Below are 19,998 nucleotides of genomic sequence, written 5' to 3'. Positions count from 1 at the left end.
GAGCTATGAACCTCATGAACCATCTGGGCTTTCCCTGTGCCTACACAAGTGGACGAAGTGGGTTTGCTGCCTAGGATTTCTGGATATAGAGTCTCAGGATTCTATAGACAAAGTTCCCCACTCCCAGAGGCCCAGTCCAGTACTGCCTGCCTCCCTCCATGCCCAGGTGCCTTTGTATCACCATCAATCTCCTCCTTCCTAGGGCAGGTCCGAAGGGCACCGGTGGTGAGCATTCCGAGATTTTCAGAGAAGGGCAGGGCTGCTGTAACCACACAGCCTTAGCCCAAGGGGTGTTGTAGTCTCTTCCTTGACTCTACCCACTCCTGACATTGGCCCTGGGCAGCAGCAGCCTCAGATCAAGGGGGAGGCTAGCCCCTAATTGTTACACTCTCTGATGATTATGAAGTCAGCTCATTGCACTCCCATCCCACCCAAACTAAGGGTGTGTCCTCTGCCTCCAGTTTCTCTCTGTTTCCTGTCAGCTTGGTAGTCCTGCATGGTGATGGCTGTGGTCCCAAACAAGGTAGATGGCATCAGAGACACTCTACAAACTGGGAGATGGGGAGGAGACCACGCTGAAGAAGGAAACCCTCAACGTTTTGAACGCACTCAATCAAATGTCCAAGCCCTTTCCAAACCCCAAGTCTATGAACAGGAGCGTCACTACCAAAGGACTCCCATTTTCCTCAGGGGGCAGTTTGGTTAACTTCTTGGAGGAAGGTGCCATCCATCTACCGTAAGACACAAGTCTGGTCCTTTTCTCCTTTCTAAAACCAGACCTGGGGGGTGGGGGTAGGAAGAGAGGCTTGAAGAGGCAGTACTTCCTTGACTTATCACAGTCACGACTCCCGGAGAAGAGCATGTGTGCAGGTTGCCTATGGAGTCCTGACCTCTGATCAGGTTCTTGGAGGCATGCCGTCCTCCGCCTCTGGGAGGCCTTCCAGGGTTAGTCAGAGATTTCCTGGCAGTGCTTGTCATCCTGCTTTGTCCTTGTCATCCTGCTTTGTCCTCATCACCCCCACACAGACCCCCTGCCCCCTCCACTCCCCACGGCTCCTTTGCCTCATCCTCCCTATTGTACCTTCACCTGCCTGGTTATGTGCCCCCACTAGCCTGCCTGCCTTCAGATTGAGGTTTGCTGTTCCTCCTCAGTGATTCTGGGTTTCTTTTACTTCATTTCACAAAAGTCTTTGAGCACTTACAAGGTATCTGGCCCAAGGTTAAGTTCTGAGAATGCAGAGCCAGAAAGCACTGTCTCTGCCTTCAAGGATTTCCCAGCCTGAGGTGTGTGTGTGTGTGTGCGTGTGTTTGTGTGTTGGGGGGCTATCAGGCAAGAACTGAGAATATTACAGCATGGTCTGCGCTATGACGGGACAACTGGAGGAACCAGAGGAGGCTTAGTGTAGCTTGGGAGGAGGTGAAGTTAAGGGAGGCTTCATGGAGGAGGTGACTCTCATAGGAAGGGAAGGAATTAGCCAGTGGAGGGATGGTGGTGTGGGTTGATGTGGACTGAGGGAACTGTCTGCCGGGAAGTTTCATGCGTGTGTGACCTGGGCAGTCACACACAGCCCAACACTTAGAAGTGCCCTGTGCTTAGTTTAATGCTCAGATGTCACTGTCCTGAAATTCTTAATAATTTCTGAAGAAGGGGTCCTGATTATATGAAAGGGATATGGTGTCCACTCCCTAAGGGACCTGTAAGTAAGCAGGTATGGCTAAAGTGATGGATGCTTGTAGGAAACTTCCTGGTATGGGGCGAAAGTCTTGGGCTAGGAGCCCAAGTTTAAATCCAAGTTCTACCATTTAGATATAGGGCCATAGACAAGTTAAATAAGATCAGGGACCCTCGGTCCCTCATTTGTAAAATGGGGCGAACACCATCCAGCAGGGCTACTGTGAAGATCACTAAGGCTGCCTTCCACGCCCCTTCAGCACTGGTGTTTCCAGTCAGTAAGTCTAAAATAGAGATGCATTAAGACAATCTATAGTAAAACTGACATCCATACCCAGACTCTTCAGCCTATAAAGGGCCTTGGTGGGGGAATCATCTATTCCAAGCATCCACCAAGGGCTAACGTAGGAGGTTTGGGCTGATCAGGATTTCTCAGGGAGAGGTTGATGGGACTGGAACTCAAGGAGGAAAAATTTGGCCTTGATCAACCAACCATGAAGCTGGAGGCTGTCCTGGCATAAGGGATGTAAGGGTGTGTGTAGGTTGCTGGATCTGGCTAGAGCAGCCCAGGGAGAAGGGGGACAAAGCAGTGGAGGGGAGCCAGAAAGCACACGGGGCAGATGGGAGCTGTGTAGCATGGGGCCCAGGAGATCTGGGTTCTGGTTCCAACTCTGCCATGGACTTATCGTGTGACCTTGGTCAAGGTGCTTGGTCCCCAAAGGCCTTGTGACCGCTCTCTCTAGACAGGGTTCTTCAGACTGAGAGTTGTGACCCACGAGTGGGTCAGGAACTCATTCTGGTTGGTGGAGACCAGTATTACAAAAATGAAATAAAATAGAATTGAAAATTTCAAAGCACATCACACATAGAGTAAGGATTGGTTTGTGAAACATTTTAGTTACATGTGTATGTATGAGTATACTAGCTTGCCAAGAAATACGTATTTCTTACTTTGGCTTAAGAGAAAAAAAAGATTTGAAAACCAAATGTTTTGGATTCTGTACTTCAACAGCAAAACCTTTTAAAGAGCAGGGAAATATGTACAAGGTTTTTCTTTGTAATAGCAAAGAATTGGTTAGAATACAAATATCCATGTACTAGAAAACATACAGCGGTTAAAATGATTGAACCAGAGCAGATTAATCTAAAATATACAATGTTTTAAGTAAAAAACAGCAAGCTGCAAATGGGTATGTACTGAATGATAACATTTATTTATATAAAGTTTAAAAATATGCAAACTAATAACATATGAATGTAACAAACCTATAAAAACACATGGGGAATAATAAATACAAAATTTTAAATTTACTGCACAAGCTACCTCTGAGTGGGAGGATGAGGAGAGAGGTGGAGGAGTGAAGTATACAGGAGCCTTTAACTGCACTGATAAAGATTTAGTTCTGGGCTTCCCTGGTGGTGCAGCAGTTGAGAGTCCGCCTGCCGATGCTGGGGATACGGGTTCGTGCCCCGGTCCGGGAGGATCCCACATGCCGCAGAGTGGCTGGGCCCGTGAGCCATGGCCGCTGAGCCTGTGTGTCTGGGGCCTGTGCTCCGCAACGGGAGAGGCCACAACAGTGAGAGGCCCGCGGACCGCAAAAAAAAAAAAAAAAGATTTAGTTCTGAGCTGGGCTGGATGGTGGCTAAATGGAAGCTTAATATATTATAGTACGTTCATTTCCAGTTTTATTGAGACACAATTGAATTTTAACAATGCATTAGTTTAAGGTGTACAACATGATTTGATAATTGTATATATTGTTAAATCATTACCTTAGTAAGCGTAGTTAACATCCATCACCACAGTTACAAATTTTTTGTGTGTGATGAGAACTCTTAAGATCTAATCTCTTAGCAACTTTCAAATATGCAATACAATATTGTTAATTATAGCCACCATTTTGTACATTACATCCCCATTAATATATTACTCTTGATATCTTGGCGTGTGTCTGAAAGCTTTCATAATTTAAAAAATTTAGAATGGAAGAAGAAAGTTTTTGAGAATTCATCCCAATATATATATATTTATCTGTACTGTTAATTTTTACATGCTATATATTAATACATATTGTTAAATGTTATAAAACCTAAGTAAATAAATTAGTAATTACATAATAAACAATAGTGAATAAATATTAATAAAACTTATTATTTTTCTTTTAGATACTTTTAGATATTTTTCCATATCCCGGTAGATCATTATGGTCATTCCCTGGGGTGTTTGCACCCCACTTTGGAGGAAGGACTTAAAGTTTCAGCAGTGTTTCTAAAAATGTGGTTCTCAGAACGCTTACATCAGAATCATCTGAGGATCCTATTAAAGATGCTTTAGCAGCTTCCCCAGTCCCATTCCATCTGGGGACCAAGGACCAGGAATATGCATTTTTCACTAGTAAGTGTCCTCGCAAGTTTGATGCACTGCTGCAGAGCAAGAATGTTCTGAGCTGCTCAGAAGCAGCTGGGGGCGCTGGGTAAGTTGTGCCCAAGGCCTGCCCGCCAGGAGCTTCCAGGCAGCAGGGGCCGGGGTGGCCTCCATCGTCTGTCTCACCTGTCTCCCCTCCCACTCCAGGAAGCAGATGCCAATGGAGGATTCTGAATGCAGCTCCGATGACACCAGCATCTCCCCCATGTCATCCACTTTGTTGAATCCCATCAAATTGGCCGTGACCCAGCCCAGTAGCAGCTTCTTTGCAGGGATGCTGGAGGGCGAGCTGAACAAACTCAGCTTCTCCTCGATGGACAAGAGTACCGAAAAGGGGGACCTGGCCCTCTGCCCCCAGTCCAAGTCCCAAATAGCCCCTTGTGGCCTGCTGGACCTTGATAACCCTGAGGTGGACACAGACACCTCCTCAACGCCCTCAGAGTCCTCTGTGGTCCTGGATGTGCCGGAGGCGCCCTTCATCTATGAACACACGGTCAGCGGTTCCATGGCTGTGGTGCGTTTTCCCCTCCTTGTGCATTTGGTAAAGGCTTAATGGCTGCCCCCAACGTGCCAGGCACTGAGCTGAGCTCACCGGGGAGTGTGAAGATGCCTGCATCCCGACCTCAAGGACTCCAGCAACAAGCTAGAGAGGGCTCAATGCTGTAGGAAAAGTTCAGATCAAGTGCCAATAGGGATTCAGAGAGAAAGGAATATTACTTCCAGGTGCAGAAATAAGCTTTGGTGGCATTTAGTAACATTTGAGCTGGGACACAGAGGTTGGATTTAAACATCTAGAGATGGGGAAAGGCATTCTGTGGAGGGCTGACACTAGCAGAGGCTCACAGGTGGGAAAGTATGGAAGGAAACACCTAGGTCCAATCCAGGGCTTCTCATACTTCCCTGTGCCTGCGGATCTGATCATCAAACCGATAAGATTCCTGGGCTTCAACCCTAGAGGTTCTGATTCAGTAGGTCTAGGGTGGGGCCTGAGACTCTGCACTGCTAACATTCCCAGGTGGTGTTGATGGCCCATGGACCACATGTCGAGTAGCACTGTTCTAGATACAGGGAGGGAAGATAGCAGGAGTTAGTCTGGGGTCACTTTCCAGAGGTCCTTTAACATTACGCTACGTTATAGGTTTTTCAGTAAGCAGTAACGATTAGCTTTTTGCAAAGCTTTATATCAGGTGATAGATGCAATTTGAGCTATATTTTGGAAGCTGAATCTGGAAGTCCCATTGTTGGATGGCCTAGAGCAGTGTTTCTCAGTGTGGTCCCTAGACCGCCAGTAGCATCAGCATCATATGGCAACTTATTAGAAATTTAAATTCTCGCTTTCCCTACCCCCTACTTGGGCCTCCTGAATCAGAAACTGGGGGCAGGGGCCAGCGGTCTGTGTTTTTGTGTCTTTTTTTTTTTTTTTACAAATTTATTTATTTATTTTATTTTTGGCTCCGTTGGGTCTTCGTTGCTGTGCGCAGGCATTCTCTAGTTGCAGTGAGCGGGGGCTCCTCTTCATTGTGGTGCACGGGCTTCTCATTGTGGTGGCTTCTCTTGTTGCAGAACATGAGTTTCAGTAGTTGTGGCTCACGGGCTCTAGGGCGCAGGCTCAGTAGTTGTGGCACACGGGCTTAGTTGCTCTGCAGCATGTGGGATCTTCCCAGATCAAGGATCGAACCCGTGTCCCCTGCGTTGGCAGGCGGATTCTTAACCACTGTGCCACCAGAGGAGTCCCCAGCGGTCTTTGTTTGAATAAGTCCTCCGGGGTATTCTGATGCACACCAGAGTTTGAGAACCACTAGCCTAGTTAGAGGAGAAACTGGAAATGGGAGACAAGACAGGTGACAGCAGGGCCAGGAATCTGCAGTGTTATAAAAACTCTCTGAGATCCTGGCTTGGCAACCACTGTTGTAGTACAAAGTGTATGGACTCTGGAGCTATTGGTTTGAACCTTGGCTCTGCCACTTAACTGCTGTGTGACCACGGGCCAGCTACTTGCTCTCTCTGAACCTGTAACCCCATCTGCAATGAGTGAGGTGGACGAGATGATGGCTAAGGTCCCTTTCAACTGACACACAGTCTAGAATATGGAGTGAGGGTACACTCTGAGGTTGGTGAGGTTGCCCAGGGAGAGTTGCTCATGCTTTGGGCTGGTGGGGCCATATTTAGTGTTGGGAGTGCCTAACACTTTCCATCAGCTCTACCTCAGCTCCAGCAGGAGCAGGGATGGGAGTGGGGTCTTCTGACCCACGTTGTGAGGGGTGGCGGGGTGGTGAGGGGAGGCCAGGCCAGGCCAGGTCTGAGGAAGCCTCGGGGGTTCTCTTCCCCTAGATTTCCTGGACCTACACCCCAGGCAAGCAGCGGGTCAGTTTCTACCAGGTCCTGTTGCAGGAGGTGGTCAGGAAAAATGATAGTGAGATGCCCAAGGCAAAGAATCACCCATGGATCTTCGATAAGATCTTGAGCACCACCGTCAAGCTGATGAATCTGAAGACTAACACGAGTTACTGCCTGACTGTCCGCGCAGCCAACACCGCTGGGGTGGGGAAGTGGTGCAAGCCCTACAAAGTGAGCCCTGGGAGAAGGCAGGCCCGAGGGGTGTGGACCAGGGGTTTTGGAGGTTGGGAACACCCCTATATCCCCACGACTCGTCCTCCTGCTGGCTCTCCTTCTCCCTGGGCAAATAAGCCTCAATTCCAGGCCACTCTCCTCTGGGAGGGTTCAGGGTTCAGCCACTTTGGGGCCCACTGGGAATGCAAATTGATCTTTTCATTCATCTCTAACGAAAGTCTCCCAAAGCCATTGGTTTCTGGATTCTTCAACTTAGTATCAATAATTGTGAGTGGGTCAGGAAGTCAAGGGCATTGAGGGTAAGAGAGGGAAGAGTCTAAAGCGGGACAAAGAAGGAACAGCCTGGGGGTGGGCAGGAAAGGCCCCAGTAAAGACAGCACACAACTGGGGAGGCACAGGTTTGAATCATGCCTCTTCCTGTTCCTGGTGTCAATGAATAGGTTGGTAAGGCTGTCGGAGGCTCCATTTAGCAGACAAACGAGGGGGTGGCAGAGTCGAAGAGGTGAGCTCAGGGTCAGGAGTTCTGAGGACTTTTTGGTTTATTTCAGTTTGCAACCGTTGATACAGACTTGACCAGCTTCCCCGAGAACAATCCTATCCAGATCACCGTGCAGCGCAAGAAACCGCAGCGGAAAACCATATCCATGGGGTTGGAGGACATGCGGAGGCTAGAAGATCTGGAATACCTCTTTCCCTACTAAGGGGGAGGGCCCCAGGAAGCCCCTTAACTACTTTCAGCTTCGGCCCAGGGCCCTTAGGAACCGGAACCATGGAATGTACCAGCAGCATCAGGCCAGGGAACCGCTGACCACCCTGCTGGTCCCGGGCCTGGGGCTGAGGCCAGATGGGAGCTCCATTCACCTGGAGACACCACAGGCCAGGCCAGGTCAGATCAGCCTCCACTGCCCATAGCTGCTAGGCTTCCTTCCCCAGATCTGGGCCGGTCCAGGTCCCTCATTAAAACCTGCAGGTCACCCAGCACCTTGGAATTCTGTTTCATGCCGCCGACAGCCTCAGTTGGGCTGCTGCCACCCACCCTCCTGGCTTCTGCCAGGACCAAGAGTCCAGGTGGGTCAGGGGATGGGGCAATGAGATGACAACATCACCCTTTCCCCATGGGAGGAGGAGATGGTCCTCAAAGATTGAAACATACACCAGGAAAAATAGCAATGTTGGACAGAGGTAGCGACAGCCCGCACACTGTCAGCCTCAGACTTGAGCTCCGGGGGACATGATGCAAAGTGCACAAGCTTTGGGGGTAGGGTCTGACTTAATTCTGTCTCTTCCTGGATGTGAGGGTACAGGCAAACCACTTAAGCTTCTCGGGCTCAATTTCCTCATCAAAAACATGGGGACGTGGTCTGACCCTTCCAGGTTCGGCTGCAGGGTTACTGTGAGGGTCACGTGAGAGCACAGAACAGTGCCTGGCACCGAGTAGGACCTCAGAGCCCGCTGCCTCCCTCGGCCCCTCACGCAGCCCCCCTGCAGAGACGGGCCAGGTGGAAGCCAAGAACCACAGCCAGGCGATGATTTAACAGCACAGATGGGGTGGGGGAGGGTGAGAAGGAGCAGGATGTCAGAAGTGCTGTGGCCCTGAGCGGTCCATACAAGGATGGTTTGGAAGCCAACCTGAGTAGATGCACCTTGGTATTGGGAGAGAAAGTGGACGCAAGACGCACGGAGGGCAAGATCTCCGCCAAAGGTTTGAGGATGTCCTGGTGGGGATTCCCTTCACTATGTGAGTCTTCACAGGGCAGAGAGCCATCCTCCCCATTACACCACCCCCGCTTCCTCCAGAGCTCCCACCACTGCACGGCCTGTTAGAGGGAACCCTCCGGGACAGCCGCTGCCTTCCTCTCTGTGCTGCGAGAGCCCAGCGGGGCTGTCTGAGGCCGAGGAAAGCACCCCAGAGCAGCACTGACCAGCATAAGTCTTTGTGGTGGTCAAAGTGTCCTCTATCTGTGCTGTCCAAATCAGTAAGTAGCCCTGAGCTAGTGTGACAACTGCATTTCTAACTGGACTGAATTCTAGTTAATGCAAACATCTTCATGTGGCTGGTGCCAGCAGGATGGACAACACAGCCTGACATCATCCTCTGGCCACTAACATACTGGCTTCAGCCCATCTCCCCAGCCTCAGCTGGCCTCTCCCTCGTAGGCACAGTGGGAAGAGGGGAAAGGCAACTTCCTGATCAGCATGGTTTTGGTGCAGCCCAGAGGGAGGGGCTAGACAAGCTGACTTAGCATAGTCCTCAGTAAAGCCCTGAGAACCTGGGACAAGAAATCATAACCCAAACACACAAACTATAAGTTATTTATTTGGTCACAGAATCTGGGGTCTGACCCTAAATAGACGGCATTTAGGAAAGGAGGCAGGGGCAGCAGTAAGGGCCAGTCATCTCTCGGCCTCCCCTGTGCTGGCATCAGCGAGCTACCAAGTGATGGCCAAGGGCTGAGCTCAGTGAGAACCTCCCGCGACCTTCGACCTCCTGCTCTGGGGAGGGACGCTACTGGGGTCTGTCTGAGGACGGCAGGCCACGCTCATTCTCAAGGTCATCACCCCGGCCTTTGATCTCCATCAGGGCAGGCAGCTGGCAGAGGCTGAGTCCAGGTGGGGATCCTTGGGATTTCTCATCTCCTCCATCTGTGGAGAGAGGGACGGAACAGGATGGGGATGCCACCTCGGGAAAGGGAGGCACCATACAATCCCAGAAGCCCACTAGGGGGAGAGCTTGTGGTCCCCCCTGGGTCTACTCCCCCTGCCCCGGCTACTGTCCCTGCTCCGGCCACCCGAACTTAGGCCAGGCGCCCACCACTGCCTCGGCCAGGACCTCATCCAGGGGCCTGGCCCCTGCGATGCCCACCAAGCCTGTCCAGTGACAAACAGTGGCAATCCTTTACAAGTACACAACCCTCAGGATCCAAAGTGTATTCACCTATCTTTGATCCTCCTGTCTCCTGGTAAGTCCCAGGAGACAGGTGGACCAAGCTCTCCACGACTGCACACTGAAAGGCAGAACAAGGATTTGACCTAGGTCACAGGACTCCAAAATCCCGTGTGCTACGAACTACCGCCTCACGCTGGAGGCTACTGTCTCGGGACAGTGTGGGCACCTGGAGAGCCCTTGGAACTCTACACCACAGGGGACGGTCACAAAGGGCAGGAGAGCCGCCACCTCCCCCAAACTCACATCCGGAGGCATTTGTCCTTTCCACCACTTGCCACTCTCTGGCCATCTGGACTCCAGTCGACAGCATATACCTGAAGGGAGGAGGGGGAGGGGGACGGTGGCACAGTGAGGAGGGTGGGGAGGAGGGCCAGGCTTCAATTCCCTCTCAACCACTTGCCCACGAGGGTTGGCCGCACCTCATCCGCATGGCCTGGCAGGTCTGTGGCCAGTTTCTGGGCCTTCACATCCCACACCTTCAGTGTGCTGTCACTGCTGCCACTGACCAAGAGCCGGCTGTCAGCCGACCATGCAATCTGGTACACGGCAGCCACATGGCCACGCAGGGAGGCCAGGTACCTGGGCCAGGGGAAGGAAGATAAGGATGGATATGAGATCTTCAAACACGCCTGAAGGGTCCTCTATGCCCACAGCGGTGGTTCTCAACCTTGGCTGTGTGTCAGGTTTACCTGGGAACTTTTACAAAATCTCACTGTCTGGTCCCCACCCCAGACCAATTTAATCTTTACCAGTCATTACGATGCTGTAAAACTTCTCCAAATGAGTTGCTTCTAGAATGCTTCTTGCCAGGCCTCCATACCTGCTCAACTTTGCAAGCCTCAGAATCCAACGCAGCCGTCTGCTTAGCCCATCTGCACGACACCACCCTCCCCCAACCACCATGACAGGTGCCTGCTGACAGGTGGCATGGAGAAACAGTGGGCAGGCCCACTTGGAACCTGGTCGGGACAGACTGGCTGTGTCTGCTGGTGCAAGTCGTTGGGCCTCTCTGAGACTCAGTTTCCTTATCTTAAAAAGAAACCAGGGCTTCCCTGGCGGCGCAGTGGTTAAGAATCCACCTGCCAATGCAGGGGACACAGGTTTGAGCCCTGGTCCGCGAAGATCCCACATGCTGCAGAGCAACTAAGCTCGTGCGCCACAACTACTGAGACTGTGCTCTACAGCCTGCGAGCCACAACTACTGAGCCCGTGAGCCACAACTACTGAAGCCCGCACGCCTAGAGCCCATGCTCCATAACACGAGAAGCCACTGCAACGAGAAGCCCATGCACCGCAACCAAGAGTAGCCCCCACTCGCCACAACTAGAGAAAGCCCACGTGCAGCAATGAAGACCCAACGCAGCCAAAAAAAAAAAAAGAAACAAAAGAAACTGTATGATCTATTTCACAGGGCTGTGTTGTGAAAATACACAGAGACTGACACATAGGTGCCCCTTCGGCCTCAACAAGTGTTTCCTTGCTCCTTTTCTCGCCCATGCCTCTGCCTCTCCTCCTAACTAACTGCAAGGGCACTGTGCCTCGTCATAGCAGTGCTTCTCAGACTTGAAAGGTGACCTTAAAATGCAGGTCATCTGATCCCCAAGGTCTGGGATGGGGCCCAAGGTTCTGCATTTCCATCAAGCTCCCAGGTGATGCACTGACTCACTTTGAGGAGGGCCAGATAAAGACTGGACCACAAACCTACACTTGTGCTGCATCCCCAGCCCTTGGCCAGCTTTTTTTTTTTTTGGCCGTGCTGTGCGGCTTCCAGATCTTAGCTCCCCGACCAGGGATCGCATCCCTGGCAGTGAGAGCACAGAATCCTAACCACTGGACCACCAGGCAATTCCCTTGGCCAGCTTTAACATCATTTCCTCTCCCTAGATATGAAAGCAACTAGCATTTTCAGCGCACACTTAGTGATGGTGCTAAACAGACCACCTCATTTAATCCTTGTAACAAAGCAGAGAGGTAGGGGGTCTGCACATTCAGAAGAGGAAACAAGAGGCTCAGAAAACCCAAACACTTGCCAGGGCCACACAGCTAGGAAGTGTCAGAGCCAAGCTCCTTCCGGAGGAGGAGTGTCGCTCCTCCCCTCCCCACGCCCGCCACTCACTTGCCCGTCCTGCCATCCCACAGCTTGATAGACTTGTCAAAGGAGGCGCTGGCGATGACGCGCGAGTCCGCGGAGAAGAGCACCTGGTTGATGAGGGCCTGGTGCCCTGTCATCCGTGCCAGGGGCTTCTTGTTCTCCGCCGGGGACCACAGGAACAGGGTGAAGTCATCTGAGCCAGACACCAGCCTCTCTGGGCCCCGGCCCTGGGGAGGCACAAAGCGCACATGGTCTCAGAGAGGACAGCCTGACCTCGGCAGCGAACACACCACTGACTGCTCAATACCAGCATGGAGTCCAGGACTGGAGAAAGGAGGCTGGTTACTCCCCGCAAAGGGAGACTTCATGAACATGGGATGGGACCATTTCTATGACGTATAATTACAAGAAGAAGCAAGGTACAGACTGGTGTGTTAAAAAGGGGAAGGAGGGCTTCCCTGGTGGCGGAGTGGTTGAGAGTCCGCCTGCCGATGCAGGGGACACGGGTTCGTGCCCCGGTCCGGGAAGATCCCACATGCTGCGGAGCGGCTGGGCCCGTGAGCCATGGCCGCTGAGCCTGCGCTGCGCAACGGGAGAGGCCACAACAGTGAGAGGCCCGCGTACCGCAAAAAAAAAAAAAAAAAAAGGGAAGGATTTTATGTGTGGGCTTGTATACGCGTGTGTATCTGTACTGTGTGTAGTGTACACATATATGTGTCTGTGTATACATGACGTCTCTGGCAGGAGACACGAGACACTGGTAGCACTGGATGCTTCCAGAAGGCACGGATGAAGGTGCAACAGAGATGAGAGACTTTCCACCATCTAAAATGGCCCATACTGCTTTGTGTTCTCTGCATTTAAAAAAATTTCTTTTATTCTTTTGGCCATGCCGTGCAGCATGCAGGATCTTAGTTCCCGACCAGGGATCGAACCCCCGGCCCTTGGCAGTGAGAGCGCCGAGTCCTAACCACTGGACCACCAGGGAATTCTCCTTTTTGTTTTCCTTGAACCTTAGACCATGTGAATGTGTTACTGAAACTAAATAAAATAAAAAAGAGAGGTACCTGAGGATTGCAGATAAACAGATAAGCAAACAAAACAAAATGAAATAAATGTGCCCCAGCACATTATGGTTTTTAGGATTGTAAACTAGGATTATCAGAACAACTTTCCGGAAAAGGTACGTTCTGAGCTGGGGCTAGAAGGGAGAAGGGCCTGAGTGTCTGCAGTGTTTTGGGGACGAGGAGAAGAAGCGCATAGAGCTGGCAGCGCTGGCAGATACTCACCCGCACGAGGGTGTAGTGGCTCAGAGCTCTCTCCTTTAACTCCTGCACTGTGTCCAGGTATCGAAGGAGAGAAGGAACAAGGCTGATGAGAAAATCCAACAAAGTGCAAGTACCCACCCCCCCAGCCTAGGTCCGCCTCTCGCATGTTAAGCTTGAGAACTGGCTCCTTCCCCCGCCACCTCCCGCTCACTCACAGGACCCTCGGAGGTCTTGGGCGTTAACTGAGGCCTCGGCTGGGTCAAAGGCCCCCGTGCGCAGGGCGTAGTCGGTGCTGAGGGCCATGGTGTTCACCCAGTGGCCATGGCCTTGCAGAGTCCGGCACAGCACGCCCTAGGGTGAAGGGAGACAGGTCAGACACACACAGAGCAGTCTCCACCCCTGGGAACATGCACCCCCCAGATCAGCCCCAGAAGATGGGCACTGTGGGACTCAGAAGCAGGGCCCTCATTCACTGTGATCTGAATCAAATCACCCCTCTGGGCTCAAGTCTCTCCTCATTTGTAAAATAAGGGTACCAGCCCAGAGCACTGTTTCTGGAAATATGTTTCACAGAAGGGAAATGTCACAAAAAACGGGCTCTAGTCAAATAAGTTTGGGATACGGCAGGTTCGATAAACCTAAATAGGCTTCCTATAGCAGGAAATTTCCAGAGCCTGGCCATGCTAAGGGGTCCTGGAACCTCCGCTATAATGCAGCACCAAACCATAGGACCCCCATTCCCAAAGCACTTCCCCAACCACCCAGGAAACAGTGGTCAACCTCCCTGGCCCAAGATTTCCCCAGGCTGGTTTTGGGCCTCTCCCAGCTCTTACATCATGAGCTCTCCAGACTTTGATGGTGCGGTCCTGGGAGGCGGAGTAGAGAAGCCCGTCCCCTCCCCACCGGAGACAGGTGACTGACTGTGTGTGCCCAGTAAGGATGCGCTCACAGCGGCCCGCAGCCGTGTCCCAGACCCGCACGCTGCCGTCCTTGGAGCTGCTGGCCACGTAGCGGCACTCGGGGTTGCTGGCAAGAAAGGGGGACATGCCCTCACTTCTGACCTGGCAACGCCTGTCTTCCAACACTGCCTCCCGATCCCCAGCGCGAAGACCAGGGATAATGTCTCGACAGCTTCCTGACCCCAAGATCTGGCTGCGCTGCAAGGTGGCTCTCAGGCCCCGTGATGAGCACCACCGCCCTCCCCCTGCCCCGCCCGCGCAACACAGGTGCAGAAGACCTTCCCCACTGCCTGCCACGCTGTCACTGCCAGTCAGACTGCCTACCCTGTCCTCTCACATAAGACTCCTCTGCACCAAGCAGGGGAGGGCTACGGCTTTGAAGCCCTGGCTCCTCAATCACCCAGCTGTCAGTGTCACTCACGCATGGAGGGGCTCCCAGCTCAGGGCTGTGATCCACTTGCTGTGGCCGGCAAGGGTCCTGCCCACTTGCTTCCCTGTGCTTGGGTCCCACAGGAGAATCTGAAGGACAGCAGCTCATCGAAAATAACCCTCCCCACCCTTCCCCTGGTCCCACCAAGTGTCCCCCGCCCATCGCCCCCGCTCACGCCTCCCCGAAGACCCAAGAACCTGATTCTGACCCATCTCGCAGGAAGGAAGCCCCAGAATCCTTGCCTAATTACCCTGACCATCTACCTGGCCATTCTTGCAGCCTGAAGCCAGCTTCTTGCCGTCTGGGGACCAGGATATGCAAAGGACCCAGTGTCTGTGTCCTAAGAAAGCAGTGGGGGAGAAAGGAGGACCACACCTTTCTTTATCCCCGTTGCCTAGCAATGCCTGGCACCCTGCAGAAACTCCTTAGCTAGCTGCTGAATAATTGAACGATCGAACAGAAGAGATGAGGCTTCCTAGGCAAAGGGAGAATCCTTCCCAAGTGCTAGGGCCGTGCATCACCGCACAGATAACACTGCCACTTTCTAGTAGTTCCTTATGCGCTACATGATATAAAGTTCTTTCACACACATCAGTCCTACAATTCTCATGACAGCTCTAGAGTATGGGGCAAAGCAAGATGTATCACCCCATTCTCCAGATGAGAAAACTAAAGCTTAGAAAGGAAGCAAGGCCTACCGACAGGATCACCCAGCTAGTGTGAGGTCCCCAGGCCAGCAGCATCAGCAATGCCTGGGAACTTGAAACGCAAATTTCAGGTCACACCCCAGACCTAAGGAGACAAAATTCTGGGGGTGGGACCCAGAAATCTATATTTTAACAAGCCCTCCAGGTGATTCTGATGCACGTTCAAGTTTGAGAACCACTATGGCAGAGACTGGATTTAAGCCTGGTTCTGCTTGCTACCAGGCAGTTAGCCCCTGCCCACAACCCCACGCTGACTCTTCCGTCCAGTCTCTGCTTGTTTGTAAGTGGCTGGCAGGGCTCAAGGGTAAGGTCTCTACCTAGGAACAGGCAGCCACTAACTGGATGTCAAGGGGCTGGAATGTGCTCTGGGCCTCCTCTCCTCCTCAGGAACTAAAGAGCTGAGTGAATCAGCCACCCGCCACTACGTTAAAACCCCCTAAGTGGGTAACTGGGTACTGACCCTGGCATGTGAAATGTGGTGTCTCAGTGCTGAGATCCCAGAAGCGCACAGTAGTGTCTCCAGAGCCACTGGCCAGGTACCTGGGGAAGAAGAGAGGCCACCTGACCTCTGCAGTGAGGACAAGGGGTGGGGCACACCGGAAACACCGCACGTGTACATTCCTGCTGCCTAGTCAATCATCTTCTGGGAACAGAATCTGGGACTGGAATTTCCTCTTATGAGAAGGAGAAATATAACACCGATGCCATCTGGGAGAAGACCCCAGGAAGCCATTTCTCTCCTTGTCCTTCCTAAATGGAATGGCAACAGTCATAACCAGATTTAAAGCTTCTTACTATCCTCATAGGATTGTGAGAAGCAAATAAACCTATTTCTCAGGTGAACAACTAACTCAGAGAGAGGTTAAATGACTTGACCAGGTCACATGGCTAGGAAGGGACAGAGGTGAGCTTGCAGCTCAGATCTCCTGAGGTCAAGTCCAGGAAGGGCTCTTCCAAGGCAGGTCTCCTTGACCTTTGGGGACCAAACTCCACCGGGGAAGTCCCTTACTTGCAACCTGAGCCCAAAGCTTGGGTCTATGGTGGGCAGCCGGAGGCCCCATTGAGCATAACTTGGGGGACCCCCAACCCCGCCAGCAGCTGCACCCACACTCTCCTCCATGACTCTGCAGCTGTCCTTACTTTCCGGTAGGGCTGAAGGCCACAGAAATGACTGCCTCGCTGTGACCCTCCAAGGAGCTGGTGCAGCGGGTCACAGCACGAACCCTGAAGATAGCCTGTGGCTGGTAGACGATGTCAAGGACCTTCTCTGTCTCCACCGCCTGTGACTCCAGTGTCCTCCCCAGAGACGAGATGATCTCGGCATCATGGACATAGAAAGCCAGTGGCAGGGGATCCTCCTGGAGGACAACAGAAAAGAGAACCACCCCCCATCAAAGGATGGGCAAGGCCATCTCCACCAGGGACCCCCACCCTCCGTGAGCTGTGGGCAGGCAACGCTTCCTACTTTTCAAGCCACCCTGCTTGGGTTACCCGCCTCATTCCCCATTCAGCAAGACCTTTTTAATCCTTGAAGAGCGACTGCAAGACACACACCACTTCAAAATCCTGTATGTGAATCTCACAACCACCCTGGGAAGGAGGCATTAATATTGATAGATGAAAAAAACTGAGGCTCAGAGCAACTAAGTGATTAACGCAACGTCCTATTGCTAATGCCTAATTCAGGTTCTTCAGAAAGAAAACTAAAGTCCAGGATTAGGGTTAGTATATAGCATTATGCAGCGTTTTCTAAACCACCAGACCATGCTGCATAATGTGTGAGAAGCATCCAAAAAGCTGACTGAAAAAGGTAGACCCTCTGCTTCACTCCAGGGTCTGGTGTAGTAAGTCTTGGGTGGGGTCCAGGTATTGCATTTTTACACAGCCTCCCACCTCTCAATAGAGGGCAGCATTCTGATAAACACCGGCTTAGGAGAGCATGAGTTTTGAATCTGACACTTGGCTTCCAACTCCCAATCTACCACCTACTGCGCAGTGCCAGACAAATAACTGAATGGTCTCAGGCAGCACTGTAAAATGGGGATATTAATGACAATGGGAATATAATGAGGAGCTGTGACAAGGAATCACTGTTACGATGCACCCAATGCGTTCAAAACGCGGTCTCTCTCCGCGGGTGAACTCCCGATGGTGGACGCGTAAAGCGCTCTCACACTGATCATATCTTCCGACCCTCCCCAAGGCAGATGGCACCGCCAGGTTATCATCACCCCTGTGGGAGAGTAGTGGGGATGTACCCGAGACCTTCGGTCTCCTGATTCCCTGCGTCCCCGACCAGGGCAGCGCCGCCCGCCCTCCGCCGGGCCCGCCGCTCACCTGGGCCAGCAGCGCGTTGCACACGAGCTGCAGCTTGTCCGGGGTGATGTCCACGGGCACGTCGAATGGGGAGCCCAGCAGCTGCCCGCCCTCATCCTGGAACTGCACTAGCAGTCGCTGCACGTCGCGCGTCGCCGCCTCGTCCTGTGTGGACAAGCGCGGCGGGCGTCATGCACGCCGCCCGGACCGAAGGGCCCTAACTTCCGCCTCCCTCCGGCCTCGGGGACCCCGGCCCGAGCGCCCAGCCGCGGCGCCCCTGCCCCCAGTCAGGTCCACCCACCGCCACCACCGCCGCCATCCTGTGTCCCCACGTGGAAGGGAAAACTCCGGCCGGACGGAGCGCCGCCCCCGTGGTCCAGCGGTGCTGCAATCCGCCACATCGCCGTCTGGTGTTGAGGAGGGGAAGTGTCGCTCCGCGCCTGGCCTCAAATAAATGGATCAAATAAATTAATCATACTCGATGCGAGGCTTCCCTGGTGGCGCAGTGGTTGAGAGTCCACCTGCCAACGCAGGGAACACGGATTCGTGCCCCGGTCCGGGAAGATCCAACATGCCGCGGAGCGGCTGGGCTCGTGAGCCATGGCCGCTGAGCCTGTGCGTCTGGAGCCTGTGGTCCGCAACGGGAGTAGACCACAAGAGTGAGAGGCCCGCGTACCGCAAAAAAACAAACAAAAAACAACTTGATGCGTACAGAAGCAAAAAATTCCTACAGTTTTCAACAGTGTAGAGCAATAACGATAATGATAACGATAGCAATGTATCAGGCATTGTTCTAAGTGCTTTACATATGTAACTCATTTAATTCTCACAACTCTTTTCACCCCGTTACAGATGAGGAACTAAAGCAGAGTCGGACCAGGAGCGCTCTTACCGGAAACCTGGGATCTTCCTGTCAGCTCCTCTCTCTCTCTCTCTCTCTTTCTCGCTCTCTCTCCCCCCTGCATCCAGGGAGTCTCAAGCTCTGCCAATGCTGCCTCATGAACCTATCTAGAATCTGTTCTCTCCATCTCCACTGCCACACTCTGCTCTGAGTCAACCGTGGTCCCTACAATAGCCTCTTCACTTTCCTCCGTCTCTCTACCCTGCCTCCTCCTGTGCGTTCTCCACACAGCAACCAGAGTGACGTTTCAAACCAAAACTCTGGTCTGTTACTTTCTGTCCTAAAACCCTACAATGGCTCCCCTTACAGGCAGGAAAAAATCAGACTCCTTATAATGGTGCACTCAGCCTTACCTCTCCAGCCACTCCTCTCACTTTAAGATCAAATCTTTCTGGCTATTTCTTAGTTCTTCCAAGTGCTTTTGCCCATGCTGTTTTCTGGAACTGGTACAGACCTGTGCACACACACCCCCCAATTCATATGTTGAAGCCCTAACCCCAGTGTGACTGTATTTGGAGATAGACTCTATGAGGATGTAATAAAGGTTACGTGAGGTCATAAAGATGGCATCCAAATTTGATAGGACTGGTGTCTTTATAAGAAGAAGAGGAGAAACAACAGCTCTTGCGTGCTCTCCCCCCACTGCCCCACACCTCTCTTTGCTCTCACACAGAGAGCAGGCTGTGTGAATACACCGCAGAAGGTGGCTGTCTACAAGCCAGGAAGTGAAGTTTCACCAGAAACCAACCCTAATGATGGCACCTTGAGGTTTCTAGCCTCCAGCATTGTGAGAATAAAAATTTTTTGTTGTTTAAGCCACCCAGTTGTGGTATTTTGCTATGGCAGCCTGAGCTGATGAATACATACAAGAACAGTTCCTCATTCTTCAGGTCTTGCTTTAAATATCCATTCAATCGTTTAACAAAGGTCTCTGTCAGACACTGTTCTAGGAGCTCTATGTACTCATAGAGTACATAGAGTAACTCATTCAATCATTTACTCAGGGAAACCTCTGAAACAATGTCATGTTTCCTGATTTCAAAACACCTTGGTATTCTTCAGAAATCACAGATCCATGGAAGTCTTTCATCCATTCATTCAACAAATATTATTGAGCACCTACTACATATCACGCACTGTTGCAGACCCTTGGGATATGTAAGTGAACAAAATAGACACAAATCCTTACCCCCATGAATGTTCTCTGCTTCCATAATCGTTCACAGTTTCTGGCACATAGCAAATGCTTAAGAAATGCTTGTGGGGGGCTTCCCTGGTGGCACAGTGGTTGAGACTCTGCCTCCCGATGCAGGGAACACAGGTTCGTGCCCCAGTCTGGGAGGATCCCACATACCACGGAGCGGCTGGGCCCGTGAGCCATGGCCGCTGAGCTTGCGCGTCCGGAGCCTGTGCTCCGCAACGGGAGAGGCCACAGCGGTGAGAGGCCCGCGTACTGCAAAAAAAAAAACAACTTGTGGAATGAATTACTGAATCAGGATTTGAATCTAGTGTCCCTTGGATCTCTCTCTGCCAATGGTAGGATCCTTTACCATATTATGTCACTGCTACAGAGAGCCGCCCACAAAGGGACCCGGGGTTGGGGACACCATGAGGGCAGGGAATTCACCCATCCATTCATTCGTTTATTCAGTCAACAAACATATATCAGGGCTGGATCTTGTGTCCAGCAGAGCAGTAGAACTTGTCCAA

General features: G+C 52.0%; 2 protein-coding genes across 3 annotated transcripts; one reads left to right on the top strand and one right to left on the bottom strand.

The window, feature by feature from the left end:
* The first annotated feature begins 459 nt into the window (after positions 1-459).
* FNDC8 (fibronectin type III domain containing 8) lies at positions 460-7,643 on the top strand. Its single transcript, XM_032617762.1, has 4 exons — positions 460-736; positions 4,245-4,611; positions 6,429-6,665; positions 7,217-7,643. Exons 1-4 carry the CDS (start codon positions 528-530, stop codon positions 7,367-7,369), a joined length of 966 nt encoding a protein of 321 aa, XP_032473653.1. The 5' UTR covers positions 460-527; the 3' UTR covers positions 7,370-7,643.
* Positions 7,644-8,967: 1,324 nt separating this feature from the next.
* NLE1 (notchless homolog 1) lies at positions 8,968-18,456 on the bottom strand. Of its 2 annotated transcripts, XM_032617761.1 has the most exons (14): positions 18,280-18,452; positions 17,689-17,827; positions 17,409-17,552; positions 16,212-16,429; positions 15,532-15,611; positions 14,628-14,704; positions 14,356-14,453; positions 13,809-14,001; positions 13,191-13,326; positions 12,997-13,043; positions 11,732-11,934; positions 10,035-10,194; positions 9,859-9,929; positions 8,968-9,311 (listed from the first exon to the last, which is right to left on the bottom strand). In XM_032617761.1, the coding sequence occupies exons 2-14, from the start codon at positions 17,704-17,706 to the stop codon at positions 9,299-9,301; spliced, it is 1,458 nt and encodes a 485-aa protein (XP_032473652.1). In that variant the 5' UTR covers positions 17,707-17,827; positions 18,280-18,452; the 3' UTR covers positions 8,968-9,298. The 2 variants fall into 2 exon arrangements, 1 of the variants encoding a protein (XP_032473652.1); XR_004347684.1 differs by lacking the exon at positions 8,968-9,311 and having other exon boundaries at positions 11,815-11,934; positions 18,280-18,456.
* Between the last annotated feature and the right edge of the window lie 1,542 nt (positions 18,457-19,998).

This window comes from Phocoena sinus, chromosome 20, assembly GCF_008692025.1.
Source record: "Phocoena sinus isolate mPhoSin1 chromosome 20, mPhoSin1.pri, whole genome shotgun sequence".
NCBI classification, from domain to species: Eukaryota; Metazoa; Chordata; class Mammalia; order Artiodactyla; family Phocoenidae; genus Phocoena; species Phocoena sinus.
The sequence above is the reverse complement of the archived record's forward strand: the minus strand, read 5'-3'. Positions and strand labels throughout refer to the sequence as shown.